Here is a 26,778-nt window from a genome sequence, read left to right on the forward strand (position 1 = left end):
TAATACCCAATTGCTGGCCTTCATCCGGAGTGAATTTCAATCCTGCATCCACCAACTCCTCACTCAAAAGCCACCAGCCACTCAAAGCTTAAGCACTCTGGAGGGTATAATTATCTCTAACCTAGAGATTGCTGAGCTAAAATCATTTATTTCCTCCCAATTCCAAATATTCCACACCAAAGTCAGCACTGATACCACTATGCTAAGAAACTCACTCAGCACTCTTGCAAATGAATTAGGAAATCAAATGGTGGATCAAAGAAACCAACTAGCATATCTCACAGGTATTGCTCCTCCTGCACCATGATTTCCAGAGCAAGCCCAGGCTGCTGCTGATGCCAAAAAGGGGGAGAATATCCTTGATACCTCAAGAAAAGCGACTGAGAAGAAGCCAAATGAATCAACAAACAAACGGCTGAAGAGGTTGGTAGGTTGAAAGAGATGTTGAAGAATGAAAGGGAAGCCAAGGAAAGGTCTCTAGTCAAACAACTAAGAGAAAACCTGATGAAACATGCCCTTTAAACACAAAAAGGCTAAAGACTATGTCAAAGGGTGGAAAGTCAAAGAAAAGACCAATAGTTTCCTAAATTACTGATGAATTTGAAGAGATGCCAACAGTTCACTAAACTACTGATGGTCAAACAGTTCTTACACCAACAGCTGATTCAAAACCAACAGTTACAAAAAAATGTTGATGCTTCTGCTACACAAACTACTGTTGCTCCAGTAGTTTCAGAGACTGTTGATGCACCCAAGGTAACACAAGAACCAACTACTATTCCAAAAGTAGTCGAAACCATGAAGTTAAAGCCTAGTCAATCAAAAGGGTTCTGATAGTAGTTTCAAAAGGAAGAAACTGGTTCTTCCTGAATAAGAAGATTCACCACCATATTCACTTGCCAAAAAATTGAAACCAAAGAATGTTGATGATTTGATCACTATAACAAAAGGCAGCAAAAGCTTTGGCAAAAGCAGCCAAGATAATGTCTGATGAAGAAGCTACAAGAGTTTATCAACAAGAGCTTCTGAAAACAAGAGATCTTGAACAGCAGGCTTATGAAAGAAGTTTGATTGTTTTAGAAAGACCAATAACTAATAACAAACTATTGATGTAAGCTAAGAAATCTTCTTTGTTATGGCTGAAAGAACATGCCAAATACCAGGTATCTCTCCACAAATTCAAAGGTTGGACTTATGAAGAACTGCAAACTGAATGTGGTAGAGTTGAGAGGCTAAATGAACAAGACCCTAGTCAGGCTTACCCTGAACTTGATTGGGAGGTAGTAAAGGTAAGGATTTCTGAAGAAATAGAAGGAGAAATCCTGCAAATGAAAATGGAATTAGCTTAGGCTAATTTCCATTCAAGAAGAGAGACTTCCAGATGGTGGATAGATAAGATAAGGGTTGCTTATAAGGATATTGTGTAAGAAAGAAAGAAGACCACAAGCAAGTTCCCTTAACCAAAAGCTTTATCTACAATCAAGCTCCCTAAAAAGCAAATAATTGCTCAAACAACGACCTTGATCTTAGGTTCTACACAAGAAGGGATCAAGGAAAGAAACTTGGCTTTGTATACTAAGAGAAGGCAGTTAACAGAAGAAGAGGAATTACGAGCCATCCAAGACATACACAGAGATGCCAAGATGGGATTTATATATGATATAAATCTGTTAACCTTCTCAGCTTTTTTACCAACATTGGCTGCTGCTGCTGCTGAAGAACAAAGTCAGTGAAGCTCTAAAGTTATTAAATGGAGCAAACTTACAAATTGTTCCTATGTGATTTTAGAATTTGAGTCGGGCACTCAAGAAGGGTGGAATTTTAGGATGTGCCAAAGTTGGATGAAATCTTTCTAAAGAGTATGATAAACCTTCCACTTCAAATGGAAGAAGATGATAGCCTAGGAGCTGAATTTGTCAAGTTCATCAAAGAATCAGCTCAAAGAAGACAATCAAGATAAAACAATAGAGAAAAAAGAATAAATGGTTTTGGCATCATCAGTTCAGAGGGAGATTATTGAACCTTGCAAAGAACTATTGACCAATTACCAAACAGCTGATGGTCCAAACATCAGTGTTGTCCATTATGAAGTTTTGACAAACTATTGCTCTAAGTAGCTGACCATGCAAACCGCTGATACAAAAGAACTGAAGAGACAATGACTAATTTATCAAGAGAAGGTCCAAACAACTAAAGTATAACAACTGATGGATCAAACATCAGCTGTTTAGAAAATATCAATAGTTGGCTTAGGATTCTCTTTTCTTAGTTGTTTTTAATTTATTCATCAGTAGTTTGTAACCATTTTAGAGGCCGCTTTCACCTTTTAGCTCGTTAGTAGTTTAACAATTGTATATAATGAATAAGAGAGTCTCTTCTTCATTAACACTTTTCACGTCACAATAGTCGCCTGATCAGTGTACTTATGCACTAGAAAATCAAAGTGAATTATGAGCTAAGGTTGAGGGGAGCAATAAATTGTAATCATTTGATTATGGTTAATAGAAAATTGTTCTTCTATATGAAACCTGTTATTTAGATTTAATAAATTTTGCTGCTTAATTTTGTTTAAGTTCATATACTAACTGAATTTGTAGTTCAAATATGATTTCAATTAAAGTGATACTAATTAGATCAAATGATAAGATAAGTTGTTTACTGTTACATTAATTGTGAAGTGTGATTATTAGCTTAGATTGAGATCTAGAATCCTAACACATCACTTTATAAACAACCCCCTCCCATGTGAGGCAAATTTAAGATTCCCTGCAAGTTAAACAGTCGAGCCCACGGTCGATCCAATTGATCATGGATGACCACTTCACTTCAACTTTGATCTTGTGCAAGTGAATGCTCTGTAAAGTACGAATCTTTCTTTTCAACTGAAAATGTGTCCTTCACATGTTGCAACATGTCCCATTCACATGTGATACCTCGACCGACTATGGATTATACGTCAGAATGGTACGATGATTACTCATCTCTCATTGACACCATTTAAAGTAACAACAATATCTATTAAATTTCATATCAAATCACAAATATGCATTTGTTCTTGAACAAAATAATCAAACATTACAATCAATTTAACATGACATTTATTTATTGAAAATATCTTAAAGGTACGGCTAAGTTTTCTTCCAACTTCAAATCAATCTTTAGCATGTGGCGCATTTAAAATAATATATTTTGTCAACAATAAAGTTGATGAGATTTCATAAGTTTTGCATTATATATGTAGTATGAAAAAACATATTGTAAGTCCCGAATCTGGATCACTACAATTATGATATCAACAATCTAGGTGTTGGTGCAGAATTCCAACACTGGATGATTCAAGAACACAAACACAGCACCAAGAATTTGCTTCAAAACACACGTTAATATTAACGTCGGGTGCTTAAGCACTATTAATACAATACTAGTCTATGATACTAGACGGCCAAAACACAAGTGAATGAACAACCCCCAACCCTATACAAAGACATCTATATATATAGCGAACTAACCACTCAAGCCCAATACTAACCAAAAGCCCACCGAGATCCAAATGGATCTCAGTTTACATACACAGCCCAAACAAAACAGACAAACTAAGTACAAACCAAATAACTAGGCCCAACAATCTCCCCCTTGGTTTGTAGCTTGGTTCTCAATCATGCTCCATATAATCGATGTCAGCGTCTTTCAAACCACCTGCCCAAAATTTGCATCTGATAATAGAAGCCACCATGCTTGTATATTCTTTTGCAGCCGGTTCAAAAATCGGGTCGGCAATTATATGAAATGCACTGAGTGTCTTGATGTCTTTCTCTCCAAGCTTCAGCAGATCTCGTGGGTCAACAAATCTATACTACCCTTTGCCCTTCTGCAGACGTACAACCACGGTAGCAGTTTCACTGTCATATATCCAGAATCTCATATTATCCAGAGTACCATCTGGAATAGCTTTAGGCACAGGAATACGAGTGACTTTCTTTGTAGCAGGCCACATGACATTGACCATTGTCTTTCCTGTCTTTGGATCCACGACCCCCTTTGCTTTCTTCAAGAACGAGTCTGCAGTTGGCATCTTTGGAAAGCCTTGATCAACTTGATTTCTCAGAAAGTTCCAGAAATCCCTACCACGTTTATCATTTGTTGGATTGTGGAATGGGGAGTTTATCAAATCACTGAGATCCACCTTAGTCCAAGAACCAAAGTCTTTCATCTTATTATAGTACTCAGTGGTCCCGGACTTCCGTTTAACCCACCACATGTTCTTTTCAGCATCAAAACCCCATGACACAACTCCAGAACAATCTCCATACTTATCAGAAAAACCCTTTTGAATAGTAACAACGAATCTGCCTGGGTGATCGGATGATTCAACATTCTGATTGGAGTTTTTCATCACCAGCTGCTTCTTCTGAATTCTATCCGACTTTTCTTTAGTGAGTGGAGATTCAGATAGATACTGTTTCAGAGTCTCAGATTCATCTATACTTTCAGCCTGACGAATAGTAGATCTACCACTTTAATCAACGTTGGGCATCTTTGAGGTTTTATCAACACTGCTCTTGAATTCATCTCCGAACTTCTGAACAAGTTTTTGTTGGAGGTCTAGATAAACGGCAGTTAACTCTCCCATGTTGAACTGAAGCTCTTTGATCTTGGAGTCTTTATCAGAATTGCTGGCTTCCAGCTCTTGAATACGCACATCTTTCACGACAGAATCTTCTCAAGATCAAAGACTCTACGTTGAGGAGCTTGCACATCAACGGGAGCATCTTCAAGCACCACTCCCTTGCCTTTATGTTGCAAATATCTTTCTTGCATAGCCAGAATCTGAGCAACCTTTTCGGAAACATTTGAGCTTGACTGAACCAGATTGGACGGGCTAGAAGATCCAGAAGCAACATCAGTGTATGGCATAGTAGCCTCATCAGTGGATGGAATATCTGACTCAAGATCAAAATCACGAGCAATGTCATCAAGCATCTGATCTTGAGTCAGTGGCTCTGGAGTGGATGAACATGGTTCAACTCGAGTCTCTGGAGCTTGTGACTCAGGTTGTGATTTTCGTTGTAGGCTAGTGGTTGTTGTTGTTGCTGGTGTTGTGGTTGTTGTTTCAGTTTCACGAACCAGCACGCCCGATCTCGGATCTTTCTTTCTGCACTTTCGTGGAATGAGATCAGCGGCTGGTTCCTCAGGGATATCAACTTCTTCATTTACAACAACTGCCTGAGGAGGTTTCAGAGCGGTTAACTGTAATAATTCTTTGAAGGCTTCAAAATCTCTTAATTACTCATCAGTCAGAGCAGTATCCTCTTCACGGTGTTCTATCTCTTTTTCTTCCTCTGAACTGATCTCGAATGCAGCAGACTGCCTTTGAACAGGTGTCACATGTTCATCGACAATTTGAGCTGTAACTGGTACAGCTTCAGTCTCAGCAAATTTACCAAACTTTTCCAAAGCATTGAGGCCCTGATATACAATCTTGGAGCCTTTCCTGGACTGCTTCATTAACCCAAAGGTGTTGAGTCCCATTGACTTCATATCCAATGTATCAACAGATTTGACAAGGTCGGTGTAGTGAGAGTCAAAAATCATTTGCAGAAATTTGGGAAACATGAGTAACATCTCTTTCTTCTTCCCTTTCAGATTGCTCATCATTTCATTTAAAAACGAACTTGGAATAGTTATAATTCCAATCCATGATCAGAGCAACAATAGCAGACATCTGAGTATGACTGATCTCGTCAGATCCCCCCTTTCTTCCTGACACGCATGTGAAGAACGTGTGTATCAAAAAGCTCCAGTATGGGTGAAATAGTTTCTTGATTGCTGGAGGATAAGCACCCTCATAACCCATCCTTGTAAGAATCTCAGAGACGGCAGTAGTAGAGTATTCTGTCGGGTGATCAGGTTGATCACCAAACAAAAGCACATCCCTTATAATAGTCTCTGTGATGACGACCGGCTTATTCTGCACTTTGGAGTCTATCGACACAACTCCATCTGCTCCTCGCGGATTGATTAAGGCATTATTCCAAAAATCAGTGATCATCTTTCTGCAAATGACAAGGTTTTCTCGTAATGCGTGAGAAATCCTGAAAGTGTTGAGGCCGACAATCATAGACTTGAATTCCTTGTGGGCCAGAGGTGGATCAAACAAATGTCCAACTATGTTATGTGTGTCCACAAACTTTAACGGAGCTTGATCAGCCATTTCTTCACCAAACGAATCAAGTTAGTAAATACAAACTTGACTATAATTATATTTTAAAGCAAATTAGTCATTTTTAAGACATGAGGGGCCAATGATGACAAGATCACATTTGGAGGGCCAATAGAAAAATATAATAATAGTGTTACAATTGATCTCGGTCCACAATCAGTTTTTTGTCAGCAAGAGATTTCGGTCTAATAAGGTTTTCTGTCAAAAACAAGTGTTTTCTGTCCAAATTGACCGAGAACATGAGTTCTCAGTTAATCCCAATGTTTTCGGTCAATGAAAGTCAACCGAGAGCATGAGTTCTCGGTCAAGGCTGGGAGATCTCGGTCAACGAAAGTCAACCGAGAACTCCTTGACAGCTGGGGACAGAGAATCCTTTGGGTTTCTTCTTGGAATGTGTGTCGTCTTTTCCAAGTCACCGAAATCTCCATTAATCCTGCAACGCAACCCCTTTAACTTCCAACAATTAACCCTAAAACAATTCTCCAAGTCAATGACGGCTTAAATCCTTGCATCTCACAAGAGTAAGCAGTTTAGAGATCACTCATTACCTGTAACACGATCAAAGGAGCACCAAATACAATAGAATGTGATTAGCTTATGTTTGTGGGATTTTCGGCTGAGTGGTTTAAGAGAATTTGAAAGTGTTATTGAATGAATGAGAACAAAATCTGGGATAAATATTATTTATACCCAAAAGAGATGGGCCGAGAACCCACAAACAAGCCCAACCCTTTGTTTCAGCCCAAAGACATGTAATCTCATACCTGACAATCCAGTCTAAAGCCCAAAGTAATATAAACACATTGAAAACGACCTAGTTAAATCACATGTTTCGAGGAGAGTGATTTCGATATAAAGCAAATAAATAAAAACATAAAACATAAAGAAAACAAGAATATGTTTTGAGATTTTTGCAGATGGGATCAAATTTTAGCTATTTAAAATGAACCACCTTTTATGAAAAGATCCGAACATGAGATCATATTGATTAAGGTACTTTCACAATGATTCATTTTCAGTATTATTGTGACATAGAGAAAAGGTTGATAGCAGGTAATTTTCATGATTTTCATTGCATTAGTGATATGATTAGATTCGTTTAGGCATAAGACTTACATGGACATAACTTATGGACCTCTGATGCCCCTTATCTATTCTCAAGGCGTATTTGGCTTTCCCCAGATCACCCCAATTTGACTCCAACCTCCTAGTACTTGATCAAAATACTTTTCTTTGTACAAAACGATTTTAAACTTTAAGGTTGAACGTTGGACTTACATGCCATCCGGACTTACAAGCCATACATTCAGGGTTTTGAGGACTTATTTTAGTGCCCCACCCCTGTAGTTCCCTGAGACCCCTTTAAGCTTTTAGAAAACAATTTTAATGATAAATTAGAATTTTTTTTTATGACACAAGTATGAAATATAATCTTTTTGGTGATCAAGATACTAACGGGCTCGTATATGACTGGATACTTGCTTTTCTGCCTATCATTCGGAGAGATGTGTCTAGAGACATGCAAATATCTTCAAAATGACTCTCCACAATAAGTTTAGCAGATTTAGTTTATATCACTTCAAACTGTTAATTATCATGAAAAGCTTCCACACACATCAATAACTAATCAAAAGCCCTTTTTAGCCTATTAACTTCACATGTTAGGCATTCAAAACCAATTTATCTATCATTTCTCAAAGGTTGAATCAATTTTCATTTAAAAATACTTTAAGCTATCTGAAAAGCTTTTAGCTGAATAATAATATCATTTCCCAAAAGACAGTTTTGAGTCTCGATCACCCCGGTCACTCTTAGGTTTCAGGTAAATGGCTACCCCGTATGTCCACAAATGGTTAACAGGACCAAACACATATGAAAATGCATGTCCTTCCAACTTAGAGTTACCGACATAATTTTAAGTGAAAGAATTCAAAACACAAAACATATCACAATCGCCCCAGATGCTTTCAGTCTTTAGACAAATAGCTATCCTCTGTGACTCTACAAGTAGATCACCGGACCAAACATATACAAGTATATGTTCTTCAAACTTAAGCAACCGGCATAATTTTAAGCGAAAATGAAACTTAAACACACAATTTTTTTTTATTATTATTCACGCACACACACTATTTTTGGCTTTTTGATTTTTCTCCCCCTAAAATTGTACAGCTCAAGAAGATATGTACGAGTTTACACTCAAAGAGACTCAATCCTCGAAACGAAGCATTTTAAGAAAACTCACAAGCACATTAAATTTGGTTGTTCCGACCGATTTTGTAAATAAGCTGCCACATTATTATCAGTGTGAACTTCTTCAAGGTGAATCAATTTTCGGTCAAAACAGTCACGAATAAAATTAATTTTAATATCGATGTGCTTGGTTTTAGAATGTTGAACTGGATTCTTAACAATTGCAATGGCAGCATCATTATCACAAAAAATGAGAGTATCAAGAAATTCCAAACCGTAATCCAGCAGCTGGTTTTGCATCCACATAACCTGAGAACAGCAAGCTGATGCAGCAACATACTCCGCCTCGGCGGTCGAAGTGAACACCGTTTGTTGTTTCTTACACTGCCATGAAATGATACGATCTCCTAAGAACTAGCATCTGGCAGATGTGGATTTCCTGTCAATATCATCTCCACCATAATTGCTATCAGCAAAAGCATAAAGATCAAATTCTGATTGTTTGGGATACCAAATACCTAACTTCGGTTGTCCCTTCAGATATCTAAAAATACGTTTAACAGCAATTAAATGAGAGAGTTTAGGATTAGCCTGGAAACGAGCACACTGACAGATTGCAAACATGATATCGGGTCGGCTGGCGGTGAGGTACATTAGAGACCCGATCATTGATCGATAGTATGTTTAATCTACGGGACTCCCTTCTGGATTAGATGACAGTAAAGGCCTTTCCGCCATGGGAGTGTTAACACTCTTGGAGTCTTAAAACTCAAACTTTGCGAGCATATCCTCAACATACTTTCCTTGATGCGGCAAAATTCCCGCCTAACTTTGGCGAACCTGTAACCCCAAAAATGTTGTCATCTCACCCAACGAACTCATCTCAAATCTTTTCTTCATAACTTCTTCAAATTCTGCACACAATTCAGCACTGGTGGATCCAAAAATAATGTCATCTACATAGATCTGGACTAAGATCAAATCTTTTCCGACAGTTTTGCAGAACAAGGTTTGATCAATGGTTCCTCGCTTGTAGCCATGATCTAGAAGATGTGTTGTCAATGTAGCATACCATGCTCGAGGAGCCTGATAAAGCCCATACAATGCCTTGTCTAACTTGTAAACATGATTTGGCTTCTTGGAATCAGTAAAACCCGGTGGCTGTTCCACATATATTTCTTCCTTGACCTCACCATACAGAAATGCAGTCTTAACGTCCATTTGATACAATGTGAACCCCATAAATGAAGCGTAGGCCAAAAAAAATTCTGATGGCTTCAAGTTTAGCCACTAGAGCATAAACCTCAGTGTAATCCAACCCTTTAACTTCAAGTTCAGTTGGTTCTCCATGAGCACTATAAACCTTTTGATCAAATCTGCAATTTCACTCTTATTCGACAAGAAATACACCCAAGTAAAACGTGAGTAGTCATCAGTAATAACAAGACAATAAGAGCTGCATGAAAGACTCAAAACATGCACTGGACCAAAGAGATCCATATGCAGCAATTGAAAAACTGATGAGATGGTGTTGATCAATTTTGGTTTATGAGTTTTTCGATGATGTTTACCCAAGGCACAAGCCACACATTTTTCAATAGTAACAAAATCTTTAATGGGTAAGCCACGGACCAAATCATTTTTAGCAAGACGATTTAAATTTTTCGTATTAGCATGACCAAGACGACGATGCCAAAGCATAGCATTGTGTTCCGACACTTTTGAAAACAAGCATGTTATTTCATCAGGAACTTTTTTAGTTCATGTCGATCACATAAGCATTATCTTTTCATTGTGATCGAGCAAGAATCCAGTCTTCTGGTATAATGATACCGGGTTTTAAAACCAAACATTCTTTCTTAGTAAAGTGAGTTGAAAACCCTTTGTCACAGATTTGTGACACGCTCAGCAAACTGTGCTTCAATTCAGGAACGGAATTAACATTTTCAAATTTTAGAACACCGTTAGTTACAGTACCCTTCTGTGTGATCTTTCCCTTTTCTCCTCCTGCAAAGGACACATACCCACCGTTTAAGGTTTGAATTTCGTGTAGTTGGGAAATGTCTCCTGTCATGTACCTGGAACAGCCACTATCAACATACCAAGGTCTGATGATATTCCTCCATAGCTGTCCCTGCATAAAGCGCGGGATTAGTTAGATTTTGGTACCCAGTCCATAGTTACACTGGGTGACCCTGATGTATTTAAGGTTGTCACGGGTTGCCACGACATGTCCCTTTTATCATCAAACGTGGATTTTTGAGATTTCTTTGCCAAAGATTTAGGCAACCATTTGTGTCTACCATTGTATGATTTGGCATTATATGTACGAATGGTTGTCGTAACCTCCGGTGTTTTGGGGTTGGAAGAAGACGAGGTTGCCTTTTCCACCAGTTTTGGCTTAGAATTTGTGTTCACTTTTAAAACCGAAGCACCTTTTCTAACCTTTTTTCGAAACATGTTAGGCTTGGTCTGATGAGAACTAAACCTGCTAGATTTGTTTCAGTTCCAATCATTGTCAGAGGAATTAGCCGGATAATGCCTGAATCTTTGCCTGTGTGAATTGTGAGGCATATAGGGCATATTCCTCTGATAAAATCCATAATATGGAACATATGGACGATGTGGACAATTTCTGGCAATATGACCAGGAGTGCCATAATTAAAACAAGTTTGACGTTTTATGTAGAAATCACTTTGGGCAATTCCTCGTCTGGACTGGTTGTGTGGACTAGTTTGTTGAAAATTGCGATGGCCCCCTTTTTCATTATTCACATTATTCAACTTATCACCTTGTTTGTCATTAGAGCATCCCTCTTTAACAAATTTAGGTGGTAAGTATTTGTTGGATTTTGAATTTTTAATTTTATTTGGTACCACATTGTCAGAATTCAAACTATTAACTGAATCAACCACACAAAAATCCTTGCTCTTTAAAATAGAGCCCACACAAACAGTCGGAATAACAGAATTTAAACCAGGCAGTTTTAAAGGAACATCAGAAATAATGTCATTATTAAATTCAAAACAAGGGTCGTCGTCCTCATCAATCCTTTCCCTGATAGTTACTTTTTCTGCACATGAAGCAAACACGTTAGAATCGTTCACTCCTGAAGTGGATGCATTCACATGTTCAGATTTTTCATTCTTATCATGTATACCATACTTCATGTTCTGTACCTTTTCTTCCTGTTCTTTGGTGACAGGAAGTTGAACATAGTTGTCATTGTAAGGTGGGGGTACCTGGTTGTACCCTAATCCCTCACCTTCTTTTTCCTTCCACCATAATTGATTATCAATCATTGAATTTACTACTTTACTGGAACCCTCGAATTTTTTAAAATCAAGTTCAGCTCTTTCAAACTTAGCATTTAAGTTCAAAATTTCCAATTTGGAGGCTTCCAGTTTAGCAATTAATTCAACAATTTCCGGCTTGGCATCTAGGTGGTGACAACACTTTATACTGAATTCAGACTTAAGCTTAGAGAGATCCTTTTTATATGCTTCTATTTTATCTAACAAGGATTTTTCATTTTTCTTAAGTTTAAAGTTTTCTGATTTTACTCTTTCCATGTCTCTGATCAAGTTATCATTATGAAGTTTATATAAGTTGATTTTATCAACACAATCTAGAGAACATGGTTGAAAGCTTACCTCAGATGAGCTGGAGGGAGTGAACGCCATGAATGCGAATTGAAGTTCCTTGACTTGCTCCTCAGCAGCGTTTTCCTCTTCAATTTCTTCAACATTTGCAAAATTTGCGGTCTGATTTCCAATGTTGAGAGCAGCCATCTAATCCTCCTAAGAGAACTGTTGAGCAATCAATCCCCTTTCACCATTTCCCGAACTCTCATCAACATCTCCCCTAGCATTACCCACTGGAACCAGCACCCTTTCTATGTTTCCTTCCTTCGCTGGGTTAGTACATTCACGAGCAAAATGACCCGGCTCGTGCCAGTTAGCATCTTAGAGTTTTCTTGTTAAAACCCACCTTCTGATTATTAGGCATGTTCCAATTGTTTCTACCAGTCCTCTTAGTGAATTTCTTGGCACGAAACACTTCCATGGCGATTTGCCAAGCAATGTCCATTTCCTCAACATCATCAGGGTGAATCTGATCGAGTTCAGCAGCCACAACTGGTTGAACCAAGTCTCCAGCTAGAAATGCATTATAGCAGTTTATGAACCTTGCCATTAGAGCTATGTTCTCCTAAGTATCTTTCGGAATGGAGGGAAGCTGGCTTGAGTTGATGAAGGTTATGCAGACTTGGTAAAGAAAATTGGAGCTTGTTGAGGCGGAGTAGAGGAAGACTGGCCTTGAGTGGACTTAAACATCTGAAAGTTTCCTTGGGTTGGAGGTTGCTGAGTGGCCTTGAACATAGAGAAACTATCTTGAGAAATAAGAGCATTGTTGGAGGCAACGTTGTAACCAGCTGCACTGTAAGAATTCGCATAGTTTATTTCACGTTGCTTGTCGTCCATATCACATGCCTTGATAGTAGCCATCATCTCAAAGATAGACATTCTGTTGAGATCTTTAGTCTTCTTGATAACAGCAACATTCATATCCCAACTCTTTGGCAATGAGTTTACCAGTTTGTTGTTTATCTCTGAAGTTGCTAGATAAATACTCGCAGATCTCATTTCAGTCACTAAAGATATGAACCTTTGGAGTTGAGTTTCCAATGACTCCCCCAGAACATGGTTAAACATGTTGAACTTTTGTCGCAGCAAGTCTTGGCGACTTCTTTTCATATCTTCGTTTCCCTCATACACCTCGATTAATGCCTCCCATAGTTCCTTAGCAGATTGAAGTTCTCTAAAACCAAGGGCAATCTCAAGTGAAAGTGCCATGGTTAAAGTTGATAGGGCCTTTTCATCCTCTTCAACTTTGGCAAAATCATCTTCATCATACTGTGCAACCGGCTTCACAACAACCTCAGTTGAATTCTCACGATGATACGTGATGATTTGGGGTCCTCTAACAATGCTTCTCCAGATCTTAGCATCTTTCATTTTAACATACTTCTCGAATCAAAATTTCCACTCACTGAACCCCTCATGAGACAATAGACGAGGTACACGAGTTGTTGTCCCCATTATGGAATCCAGTTCTTGATGAAGTATAGCATTTGATGACGCATTGCTGTTGGTTAACTGTTCCATTTTATTTTAATTTAAGATTAAGTTTAGTCCAGGAAGTTTTATAGTCCTAGTCCAAGTGTCATGTCCAAATAAAAATTGACCGAGAACTAATGGCAGCCAAGAAAAGATACTGAGAACAATATTGACCGAGAGCTAGGAAGTCAACAGAGAACACTCTTAGTCAACAGAGAACACTGTTAGTCAACCGAGAACTCTTGGATGTAGCTGAGAACTGACAAACTTGGTCGAGAACAGGCAGATTTGGCCGAGAACCAACAAATTTCACCGAGAACGACCAAATGCTGGCCAAAAACAATGAAAATTGTTCGAGAACTTCCAGGAAACCCAAAGATGCTTTGACCAGATAATTTTGGTAACAAATTAAATCCCGAAATCTCTGGGATTTGGATTTTAACCAAGATTAGGTCAATCTTCAACTTAAAAAAAAAACTTTTTCCTTCTCCGACGAGAGTATCACCGGAAAATCAACCACAACCACCAAAGATCAAAATCTTGAATCCTTGATATCACAATAACGAGCCTGAATAGGTCTAAGGCTCTAATACCAATTGTAAGTCCCAAATCTGGATCACTACAATTATGATATCAACAATCTAGGTGTTGGTGCGGAATTCCAACACTGGATGATTCAAGAACACAAACACAACACCAAGAATTTGCTTCAAAACACGTGTTAATATTAACGTCGGGTGCTTAAGCACTATTAATACAATACTAGTCTATGATACTAGATGGCCAAAACACAAGTGAACGAACAACCCCCAACCATATACAAAGACAGATATATATAGGGAACTAACCACTCAAGCCCAATACTAACCAAAAGCCCACCGAGATCCAAATGGATCTCGGTTTGCATACACAGCCTAAACAAAACAAACAAACTAAGTACAAACCAAATAACTAGGCCCAACACATATCAATTCACATGTTAAGATGTAACATCCCAAAAATTTCGATCAATGTTTAACAACTTTAGAAATTGAAGGACCACTTGGTCATTTAGACAAAGTTAAAGTACAGATTCTAAACTATATTTTAACCAAAATTGGCATGAGATGGACCGTATCATCCATTAGACAGTCCGCATAATGCGTGTCTTATATGTTTAAGATATTTATTGAGATGGTCCGTCTAACCTGCCTACAATTTTAAGACACCCCGTCTCAAGTTTGTTTTATCCGTGAAGAAAGGATGAGATGGACCGTCTCATCATTAGACTGTCCGTCTTAACAGTGACTCAGCAAACTTTTTGACAACACATGCCATAACGTGTCAAACACATATTGAGGGTTATCCAAGACTTCTAGGCGATAAAAGCCATGCATGTGAACGTCCAAAAGCCTTCACAACTTCTGTCAAAACACTTCCACACAACCCTCTAGCTCCAAGCAAGTGTTTTAAAGTTTTTGGTGGTTTAAGATTAAGTTAGAAATCAAGAAGGTGTGAGGAGAATATGTTTAACCATTTCCAGAGGAGTTAGAAGCTACAGCAAGCCGTTGTTAAGTTCCTAAGTCCCTTAGAAACAAGGTAAACATGTACGAACTCTCGTTAAGTTCGTTTTCACTCGTTAAAGACATAAACGAGGATTCAAAAATCAAACTTTTGAAAATCATGTTGGCATGATGCTAACATCTTTCATAACTCATTACAGGAGCATAGAATGTATAAACGAATGCTGAAATGAGTTTAAAATGATTTTTAAGCAAGCTGGCCCGATCTGACTGATGAGACGGTCCATCAAAAATCATATGTGGGACCCCTTCACATATTTGGTACGGGGTCAAAACTGGGAGTCAAACCCTAATTGAGATGGTCCGTCTCATATTGTGATGGTCCGTATAAACTCAAATTTCATTATTTTTAAAGAGAAAATGTTTTGAATCTGCTAATAAAACTTAAATGTTTTAACGTGGTTTGAAACCATAACAAAATGATATGAAAACTAGACTCACAAGAACGTGTAGATATTTACAAAGTTATTCCGGTTTTATAGGTCTGAGATAACTCAAAAGCATAAATCAATTTGCATCGATAAAAAACAAAGGTGAATATGCTCAAACTTTTACAACTCTTTAAATCAAGTCATTAATAGTTTACATGGGATCCAACATCCCTAAAACTTTATAAGCAAAAGTAATCGCTGACTCTCATGCTATCATATACGGTTGTCTGGATCCTTATATATGTGGGCAGTCGGTGGGCACACCGCACCACGCTTGGTCTTTCCTCCACCATGACGAGCCAGGTCCAATTTATACCCGTGAGGGTATTGGTCTTATGTATATTGGTAGTTGCTAAGTAATCAATCGTTGTGGTGTTTGCCGAGCGGTTTCTAGTTGAGCTTGAATTTATAATAGTATTTTAGAATTTCAGAACTTGGTTATTTCCTTTGCCATGACGGGCCAGGTCACACTATACCCATAGGGAATAATTAAGTATATAAGATATTTAGAGTCAATGTGTTCACCAGCATGTGTTGCTAACGTATTTTTAAACTGTTTTACAGGTAATAAGGAATAGAGAATTAAGGATGGTGGTGTTAGCCATTAAACGATTTGATGGCTCATATATTTTGATTAAATGTAAAATATGTAAATTATCATTTTATCAATTAATCTTTTGTAAAACTCTATCGGGTTTCTAAATCCTGAGACTTTCAATATAATATTATTTTAATTAAAAGACTTCCGCTTTGTATACAATACTCTGATATATTTACAAAACATGTATCAATGTTGGTCACACGCCTAGGCCCATGGAGCGAGTGTGATATAAGATGTAAATGAAAGCAAATAAATGAAAACTCCCATTCTATTTGACATAATTCCAAATTACTAAGGAACATAATGTAAACCCCCCCTTTTTATTTAGCGTAAAGCCAAATTACTAAAGAGCATAGGTACGTCTCAAGGACCACCCCACTTTGAGTATGAGTATGTGTATGTATATACGTCTCTTCCACCATAAAACAATAAATGCGTAGCATGTAGTTCACATTAATCATAAACAATATGAAACAAAACAATAACATGCAAGAAATAAGTGTGACCTGGTTTGCAAACATGTAGACATGAAATAACATGAAAACTTTGTAATGTGCTACGCCCTAAAATATTGAAAATGTAGAAAAAGGGGTTATGAAACTCACACGAACAAGCATGTAAAAGAAGAATGAAAATGTGTTAAGCGAGTGACCACACAATTTTGGTTCAATGAGCAATCCTAATAGATGAAAATTATTCAAGGTTCAATGAAAGGCTTAAATGAAATATAAAATGAGTACATAAAAGGAGGTTTGGTGCAAAGTCTAGGGTTTTTGTTGACATATTCTAAAAGTATTTATTACAATATAATTCACTAAATTTTGGTCGTGAAAGTTATAAATCGCCTAGTTTTGGCTTCTCTCAAAAGTCTATGTTATAATAATGTTTAGTCAATTTAATTATGTTCGACACGTTTGAATTGAGCGAAACGGGCCTAAACTGAAAAGAAAAGTTAATTAAGCGAGTAGTTCACAAGAATCACCAAGGATTGAAATTAGAACAAGACTTGAATGGTTAGTTTGACTTTTGAAAGTCAAAGTTGCAAGTATCACCAATTGGAGGGGAAAAGCAAAGGATTTTGTAACTAAGTTGGGGTGAAAGTGTTTGCAAAGGAGTAGAACACTATTCATAGATGAATTGCACCAGAAGGGGTTTCAACTCGAATTAATTGGTCAAGCATGTCATAAACTAGTTATAAAAGTTAATAAACGGAGCAATTACACAAATTTGAATCGAAATTAAGGTTTGAGACTTGGTCAATTGTGTTTATGACTGTGATAGCATGCTCAAATGAAGCATAATATAATTGAATCGGTCATGAATCGGACTGAATGCATTTTAAGCAAAAATCAGGTTACAACACGCTGCGTCGCGTGCCGTGAAGTTTTAAGGTGTTGCCTTTCATGACACACGACCCAAATGAGCTGCGCGTATTATTAAGTCCTTCGCAACGCGCGACCCAAATGAATTGAGCGCTGACCTAGAATCATTGTGCGTTGCGAAGGTCGAGTGAAACCTCCTTCGCAACGCGAATAATCAGAATTTTCCAGAAAGTTTAGAAAATGATAGTTTTAGCCCCCTTGACTTCGATTAGATGTGTTTCGAGCTTGAGATAACAATATAAATGAACGTAATGAGATTGAGGTATGAAATAACATACTTAAACATAACCATAAATTATTTGCTTCACAAATCAAGAAAAACTTGAAATTTGAAACAGGTTAGGTTTTCTAAGTGGGAAATTGACAAATGTCACATACAAGCTTTGAAACACATACCCATGTGTTCACTTAAATGGGTTAACCAGCTTATATGTTATCAAACCGAAAACACTATACATTCCATTCTTGTATTTGACTTAACCATTTTTTTAATCAAAGTTAAGTCTTCAAGTTAGATTGAATGAAAAATATTCCTTAAGTGGAACTATTCTTTCAAGTATTATTTGTTTTTCTAATGATATTTATTTAAAGAATTTTGTTTAAATTAGTTTATAAACTTTCCCTAAGTTTATAAAACTACCATTCATTTTATAAACTTATATTCAATGGGTTGGACTTGTAAGTATATCATCTTCAATATTTGATGTAGATTCTTCACTTAACACTTGGTTGTTTTAGTCATACTTGTTTAGTGACTAATGATGATGCTTAGTCAATTATTTAGGGACATGTATGTGACACATAACATCATTGATGAACTAGTAATGTTTCAAGTCACATTTCGTTGATTGATCATTATCAAAAGAGGAAACATCTATAAAATAGTAATAAAGTTTCATGTTTGTGTTATTAAACCACTCATACTTTTTTATATCAATTAAGTCATTCAACATTTCATTGATGTTCTAATACTATGTTTTTTTTTTTCACTATGTAGCAGGTTCTAATAATATTTTCTTTTTCTTGCCAAATTATATATTTACATATTTCACATATAATTTAAAGTTTTATAAAGTTTAATAAATTAGTTACAAGCAATTTTAATAAATAAAGTAAATATAAACATAGTTGAAGTTTAAATTTTCAATCAATATAACAAGGTACCTCGGCAAAAATGCCCAAATTAATTCGGTAATGACACTCGGTTAAGGAAACCAGGTATGCAAATCCGAAAGGGGAAGCTGAAGTTTTGGCATTCGAGTAGTGTTATAGTTTCAGGTAGCACACCGATTCCATTGGTAAAATATGATATTCTGTTTTGTAGCAATCAGGTATCCCAAATAGCAAATAGTTGGGGTAAGAACCCGAAAGTCCTAACAAATTACATGTGTTTATAATAGGGATCTACCAAATATATTCTTGGCATTTCCTAGGGAATGATGGAATACTGTTAGTTTTTGACGTGCAATAGATGGTATACTATATATGTCTTTTTTTTTTCCTAAAAACATTATAAGGCGTGTTGATGTTTTCAAAAAGATAACAACAAAAAAAATCATATCTAATAAAAATGTCGTCAATAACAAAGCTACTAGTAAATATGTGAAGGGTAAATGAAAGCAAACTTTGCATTTATCTTTAAAAATAATAGAGATGTTGGTTTGAAAGAGAACCCACCTTCAAAATATGAAACCAATTTTCCAAAGAGATGAAAAATTGAATAAATGATCATGTACTAATAATTGCTACCAAAAAGCAACACCGCAAAAATGAGTTATTAGCTGAAAAATGATTATTAAAATTAAAACAGGTTTTGGTAACGAGAGGAAATAAACACCTACAGATGATTATTGTACCTTCTAATAAAAAAAGAAAAGAAAATGTAAAAATCATAATATTTAAAATGTAAAAGAAAACATCCTCGTGAGTGAGATTCTGCCTCGACAACTCCGAAAGATTGTTGAAGAAGAAAACTTTGGTGAAACACAAACACAAAGACAACACCTTGTGCATGTTCCTAAATATGGACAACCACTCTACATACGTCTTCAACAACAGCAACTGCATCAATCAATAACTAACAAACAAACCCCTTCCTTCCTTCATCTCTTTCATCACAAACACAAATTAATGGCCAATGCATCATGGGTTTTCACTCCCACACTCAACAAATCTATTATTATTCCATCTCCTGATCGAATACTCAAAAGGGTTTCTTGTCTTAATGCTGTTCGTGGTGCCGATAAGCTTTCGGTTTCCGAATCCAAGGCCTCTAGGTAGTTTGATTGCAATTGGATTGATTTGGGTTTTTGCCAATTGCAAAACCCTAGTTGTTTTTGGTAGAATTGGTTTGGTTTGGTTTTAGATCATTTTTGTTTGTTGTCGGGTTTGTGGAGGCTTGGGCTTCGGGTTTGGGCCTGTTTATGTTTTCTTGTTCCTTAAGCTGGAAACCTTAGAATTCGACTCGAAAAATTCGAAATTTGATTGGATTCGAAATCGAAGGTTCAAATTTGGTTTTCAAAATTTGGAATTCGACTCGGTTCGAATTCGCATTTATGTTTTTAAGTTCAATTTAGTAATCGAATCGGATTTTGAATTGCTCATGAATTTCGAATTTAAAATCAAGTCGAATCTAATTCAAATCCAGGTTCAAAAAACCAAATTTGAATATTCAATTCGATTAATTCGGATATTCGAAATTCGATTCGTTGAGTACCCCTAGTCTCTATATATTCGCATATCATTGTACTTGTAATTTCTCGTCATGAGTGTTTAGAGCATAAAGTGATAATAAATTTCTGGTTGCAGCCTGTGGTTGTAGGTCGGCGTAGACCGAACCACGTAAACCCTTGTTTCCCGTGTTCGTTTATTTATCTGCAGTATGTTTGTGTATGTGTTTTGCGTAACCGAGATCCTAACACAGGTTAGCCGGAAAGGGGTGCAAATTAGTTGGATGTGGTTCTGCTATACCTAAATTCGAGATTTCTAATGACGATCTTTCCAAAATTGTCGATACGAATGATGAATGGATATCTGTTAGAACTGGAATAAAAAACCGAAGAGTTCTTACAGGTTGCTTTTCACTTGTAAAGATTGTAATAATGCTCATGATTTGAACGGTTGGGCATGATTTCTTGATTGACAGGGAAAGATAAGATGACAGGATTGGCTGTTGAAGCAGCTCGGAAAGCACTTGAAATGGCAGAGGTTGATCCTGATGATGTGGATTTAGTTCTGTTATGCACATCGACCCCGGATGATCTGTTTGGCAGCGCTCCACAGGTATCCTGAAAAGAATTTGTGGCAATATTTTTGTAGTCTTCTTGTTGAACATTTGGAAATGATTTAAAAGTTTTCTTATGTAGTAATCTCAACTTCTTTAAGTTTGTAGAAAAGATTAATGCTAGTCTAATATTTTCTGATGAATAATTAGTGCTAAGTATGATTACAAACATTAATTACTTCGAAACTGGTATAACTTTCTTTAATAAAAACGTTAAATTATTTATTTTTTAAATAAACTGGTTTGGGGGTTTAATGCATGAAAATTTCATTTGGGTGACTTTTACGCGTTGACCCATTTGGCCCATTTTCTCGTCAATCACACCCATTCGTCCATTAGAAACAAACATAACCTGATTAGACCGTTAATCAATTGCTGTAATGCACCACTTCTAGCATTCGCTTTGAAAAAAAAAACGCGTTAATTTCAAATATGACACCAAAAAAAGTTACATAATTTGATCTTGTTACCAAGAGAAAATTACGTCTTTTTAACACCTCAATTTATAAATAAACCAAATTGTTCTCTTTAACCAAACTCATATTAAAAGTTTAATAAATCCTTTATTCTTTCTTTTAATCTCACGTCAGATACAAGCTGCGCTCGGGTGTAAAGGAAATCCATTGGCTTTTGATATTACAGCTGCTTGTAGCGGATTTGTTTTGGGTTTAGTCTCAGCTTCTTGTTACATCCGAGGTAACTTTTCTTTATTCTTTTTGCAATTTCTTGACTTCATCACATATATAAAAAAATGAGCTTTTTATGCAGGTGGAGGATTTAAAAACGTTCTTGTGATTGGAGCAGATGCACTGTCTCGTTATGTCGATTGGACCGATAGAGGGACTTGTATTTTGTTTGGGGATGCTGCTGGTGCAGTATTAGTTCAGGTGCTTAGCGCTTTACTTCTTGTTTCTTGTTGAAGTTAAAAGTTTGCAGCTTTTGTATGTTCTTGAGTTGTTACAATTTTTTACAGGCTTGTGAAAGTGAAGAAGACGGTGTATTTGGTTTTGATTTGCATAGTGATGGTGAAGGCTACAGGTTCTAACTTTATTTGGATGTTTTCAAGTTAAAATTACCTATTTACCCATTGTCAACATTTGCAAAAAATGATGTTGATTTTGGTTCACAAGACTCTCTTGTAGGGTATTTGATTATTGCAATTTCAAGTCATAGTTTTGAATGTTTGAATAAATAGTTTGTTTATTTTGGGATCAAATAATCAGTTTTGGATAATCAAACGTCTTGGGTTCGAATCCAGCTTTCACTTGTTCCTGTCTTACCCCCCCCCCCTCTTTTTTCTTTTTTAAGTTGTCCTTGTTGTTCATTTTATTTATTAATCCTATCAAATTTCCGGTTTTAATGCGTTTTATCATTCATTATTACAACTTATAACAACAAACGCATATCCAAACGCTAAAGCATTTAATACACCTTAGCATCTGATTTTGTTATAAAATATCATGCTATTGGTTTATTCAGGCATTTACTAATGGTTCGGTTGTTGGATTCCCTCCAAAAGGTTCATCTTATTCATTCATCCAAATGAACGGTAAAGAAGTTTTCAGGTTCGCTTGCCGCGCAGTCCCACAATCCATTGAGATTGCATTAGAAAAGGCGGGGATGACCCGTTCTAGCATTGATTGGCTATTGCTCCATCAGGTATTATGAGAATATTAAAGATAATGTTTGGATGTGCTTCTACTCTTCAAAGTTTTAATAACAATAATAATTTAAATGCAGGCGAATCAGAGGATCCTTGATGCGGTTGCGACACGTTTAGAAATACCAGCTGACCGAGTGATATCAAATTTGGCAAATTATGGCAACACAAGCGCAGCTTCTATTCCATTGGCGCTAGATGAAGCAGTGCGTAGTGGGAAAGTCAAACCAGGTCAAACCATTGCAACATCCGGATTTGGGGCAGGTCTTACTTGGGGTTCTGCGATTATTAGATGGAACTGAAAGAATTGAAACTGACATCTGTTTGTTGTTAATCATGTTTTTGGTCTGAGTTTGGAAAACAGCTTGTTTGAATTTTGTTTTGTAGCATGTTGTTAAAGGTGTACAAGTTAAGTTATTTTACGTGTTTTAAAAGTGATTATATGATATTTAATAAAACCTGTATTAGAGATTGGACGATTGCTGATAAAACACGGTTCATCCGCACCAGTCAAAGCTTATTAAAATTTGACGAATTCATTGATGATATTGTATAAGAAAATAGCATGAATTGATTACAGACTTTAAAGGCCATCTATACAAGTCTTGTAAGAATAACATGATAAATCTTAAAATAGTATTAATGAATTTCAGGTGAATTTATTTCTACCTACCATTTTTGCTTATTGTAACTTTAGTTAATACACTTTTTTGTTTTCTTTACAATTTTCAATATACCTTTTTGTTTTTCTTAATCATTTTCAATATATGTTCTATAAAAAGCAAGCATACTCATGTTTATTTTTATATAAATTGTATAAAAGAGGAGGCTCACCAAGTTTTGTCTTGTTATGAATTTTTTTAAGTTATATTGAAATACACAAAAAGTAAAAAAATCGCAACGTCTTACCCCATTAATTTAAGAGAGCATCATATATTAAAGTTAAATAAGAAACAATATTAACCAAACTCAAATCAATTACCTGGTGCATTGAGCAAAAAAGCTTGATACATATACTGTGATCCATTCAAAATTGTATATATTTTTTTAAGTCATATATTTGATTGTGATTCTTTTTGTCATAAACTCATTTGAGGAAAAAACTAAGAGAAAAACATTACATGTGAACAATTCTCGAACGGATGTAAATCAAACGATGCGATCAAGATTAAACCAATTTTCGATCACAGTAATAGTCTACACTCAAATAAACTTTCAATTACCATAAATATCAGTTTAAACCCTAATTCTTTTAACAAAAACAGATAATCGCCAGCCCCCTTTTCAATGCCTTCGACCTTTTCCTTCACTTTTCGAAACCATGACTTCTGAAATCTTCTTCACCTCATACAATAATGCAGCCGAGAACAAGAAACTGCACAAAAAAGAAATCAATTATTGACACTTGATTGGCAGAGGTGGTAATTTCAGCTCATATGCTGACTATATTTTATCTTTTCAGGACTATTTCAATAAGATATCGGGTCAAATAGGTTAAACAAGCCAAAAGTCAACCAAAGCATGTCTTTAATGCATAAAACCTCCTACGTCATTTTCTATTAAAAAAACATAGTTAAGATAACAAAATTTTAAATTACGAAATATATATAATTTTGAGTAAAAAAGTATTGTTTGAACAAAATATGGCCCATTTTGGTCCAAACCCGTTTCATTCCTTAATCAACCTTCCTGACATGTCATTCTGCCAATCATTTTTCACCTAATGTTCTTTGGAAGACAGAAAATGAGCTGCCTAGCCTGCTATGAATTTTGGAAATATAAAGAAATCTTGAATATGATAACAAGAACTATAATATCAAATCAATCATCTACTTCTTTTAAAGAAGGCAACTTAAAAGATTGTAAACATTTGGAAGCACTTTGGTCGACTTGCTTCCAATGGTCGACTTTTAGGCTTTTGATTTTAATCGAAGTCCTGTTTTTTTTTTTTCTTAAGATAGATAACCAGATTCATACAAGTTTTTAATATGTATACAATGAATTAAACTGTGAAAACATTTATTATGAGAAGTTAAGGTAGTAAGATACCAAGTGGTTATACAAACTCGATGCACAGTGGCGGCAGCGACAACAGCAACAACCTCTGCTAGAATAACTGTAGAAGAAAAAAATGTAAAATAATTAAGAACTATTAGCGTTTTATCAAGTACTGCATTAAGATTAATTTGTTCAACAGACTTTAAACAGAAAGCCGATTGTTCATCTGCAACAGCTTTGGTAATTCCTGATGTCGTGTTTTAAGGCTCAAATTGAGTACATGCCAAAACATGTCGGGTTGGGCTGACACAAAACATATTTTTACAAAATATCATTGTCTTAAATAAAAAGGTAGTGAATCAAATATAAATACAAAAATAGTGCCATTTCAACAATGATCCAATCATTATAATAAAACAATTTGGAAGTTTTATACACAAAAAACACTCTATTTTTATTTTAGTCGTTCGGCCCGTTAGAGATAAAATATAATACACCAAAATCACCACCTCTAAAGAATCCAGAAGGCTAATATTAACTCACCAGCACCCCATCCAGTCTTAACTCCATAAGTCTCCTGGTAATTTCCAATGAACTGCAAATATTGGAAGAGCCAAATAGGCAGTTAAAGACTTAAAGATATGAAGCAATCATATATTACGTTTATACAACAAATTTATAAGTAATTTTCAAAAAAATAAGGCATAATATATATTAATCACCAATTTCGGGCAAAGAAAGATAACAATCAAATCACAGTTTTCAATATTAAAGAGCAAACAACCAATACCAATACCAAAAAAGCTTCAGATAAATCTCTACAAGTTACAAAGAACTCACCGTCAATAAGAAAAGAAACACGAGAGAACTGGTGAATCCTCCAAGTATGGTGAATAGTTCTGATGATGCTAACTTCCCTCTATACATTTCTTGAAGTGAGAGCGTAACAACAAACAGAAGAAGAGAATACACCATCGAATTCCCAGACTCCGCCATTGGCTTCAAATATCAAACACAAAATAATATCATGACTCAAAGTAACAATATAGTAATTACAATTAAGTGAGCTAGCCTACATTACACATTATTAATAAAGCACCATGGATTGATTTCTAGGCCTGTGAACGAACACAAAAGGGGGGCATGTTCTTGTTCGTTCATATAACTTTAACCGAAGATGAACAATGAAACAAATGGATTTTCTTGTTTATGTTCATTCGTTAAGCAAATTACATATTCCTGTTAATTTATGTTCGTTCATTAACAATCTAAACCAACAGTTCATGAACATAAGCGAACACAAACAAGCATAAAGGAACTTAAATGAACAAACACAAACGAACTCGTTAAATAGGTTAAACAAGCGTAAACAGACGTGCATTTATGAGCGGACATCAATGAACGTTCACGCACGTGAGTGTACAAACGAAACATGTGTTCATTTAATTAAATGAAATTAAATTTTTTTGTCCATGCTCGTTCTTTTACAGGTCCAACAATTACAAGGAGTGAAAATCACCAATTTATATTTATCAGTAGATCAAGAAGACTGTTATGTTAGCAAATTGGAAGTGTAATTGACCTAATTTCGAGACAAAAGTAAAGATAGTTGATGCTAGCTTATAGAATTAAAAGATCAAAAGAAGATTAAGATTACGAATCTAAGAGAGGAAATGATGCAGGCAAACCTATGAAGACGGTGGATCTGATCCCGATTTGTGTCCCGGTTTGGTCAACAGCAATAGCAGTAGAGTAGCAATGGAGGTCTGGTAGAGGAGTTTCTAAATGGGCTTAGTGCTTATTAGCTACTAATTAAGCCCACCTGGCCCAAAACATATACATAACCTAGCATTTTATATGCAGAAATGACACCGAAATGAAATGAACTGTTGTGAAAAAATTGTGTTTGGTTAGTCGTTGAAATGAAATCAACGATTACACAAGAAATTTTATTCTCTTTCATTCAATTCATCTTTAACCCTGTTATCTAGATAACACCAACTGACATGCAACACCACCTAACCACCACAGCCGTCGCCACTATTACCACCACCGTCGCCACCACCACTACCATCACCATCACCACCCGACCAACGCTATTGGCACCATCGCACCACGCTTGATTACCCACATCACCACATCCGTCTCCACCACCACCACCATCGCCACCATCTGATCAACACTGCCACTGGCTGGCCACCACCGTCACTATTGCCATTTTTTTAGATAACAATAGTTATGCCATTTCTGTTTTATTCCTACGCTTTTTTTGGCTCACAAAGTAATAACTCATCCTATTTACAAAGGTTAATCAAACAAGAAAAATGAAA

At 36.2% G+C, this 26,778-nt stretch overlaps 1 protein-coding gene and 1 pseudogene across 2 annotated transcripts in view; one reads left to right on the top strand and one right to left on the bottom strand.

The window, feature by feature from the left end:
• The window catches only part of LOC143542047 (uncharacterized), a 60,454-nt gene extending 34,999 nt beyond the window's left edge, over nucleotides 1–25,455 (bottom strand). Inside the window, exons 1-4 of the mRNA XM_077034719.1 lie at nucleotides 25,289–25,455; nucleotides 24,992–25,043; nucleotides 24,500–24,566; nucleotides 23,673–23,825 (exon numbers count right to left, since the gene is read on the bottom strand). Coding sequence (XP_076890834.1) covers nucleotides 23,735–23,825; nucleotides 24,500–24,566; nucleotides 24,992–25,043; nucleotides 25,289–25,444 — 366 coding nt within the window. The 5' untranslated portion in view covers nucleotides 25,445–25,455 and the 3' untranslated portion in view covers nucleotides 23,673–23,734. The remainder of the gene's footprint in view (nucleotides 1–23,672; nucleotides 23,826–24,499; nucleotides 24,567–24,991; nucleotides 25,044–25,288) is intronic.
• On the top strand, nucleotides 19,615–22,789 carry LOC143542046 (beta-ketoacyl-[acyl-carrier-protein] synthase III A, chloroplastic-like; annotated as a pseudogene). Its single transcript, XR_013136843.1, has 8 exons — nucleotides 19,615–19,783; nucleotides 20,431–20,579; nucleotides 20,653–20,789; nucleotides 21,381–21,486; nucleotides 21,559–21,677; nucleotides 21,764–21,847; nucleotides 22,270–22,449; nucleotides 22,531–22,789. The product of XR_013136843.1 is annotated as a beta-ketoacyl-[acyl-carrier-protein] synthase III A, chloroplastic-like (transcript).
• Nucleotides 25,456–26,778: the final 1,323 nt, after the last annotated feature.

This window comes from Bidens hawaiensis, unplaced genomic scaffold (genome assembly GCF_021521415.1).
Source record: "Bidens hawaiensis isolate Kalapana, Puna unplaced genomic scaffold, B.hawaiensis_p1.1 tig00012744_1, whole genome shotgun sequence".
Classification (NCBI taxonomy): domain Eukaryota; kingdom Viridiplantae; phylum Streptophyta; class Magnoliopsida; order Asterales; family Asteraceae; genus Bidens; species Bidens hawaiensis.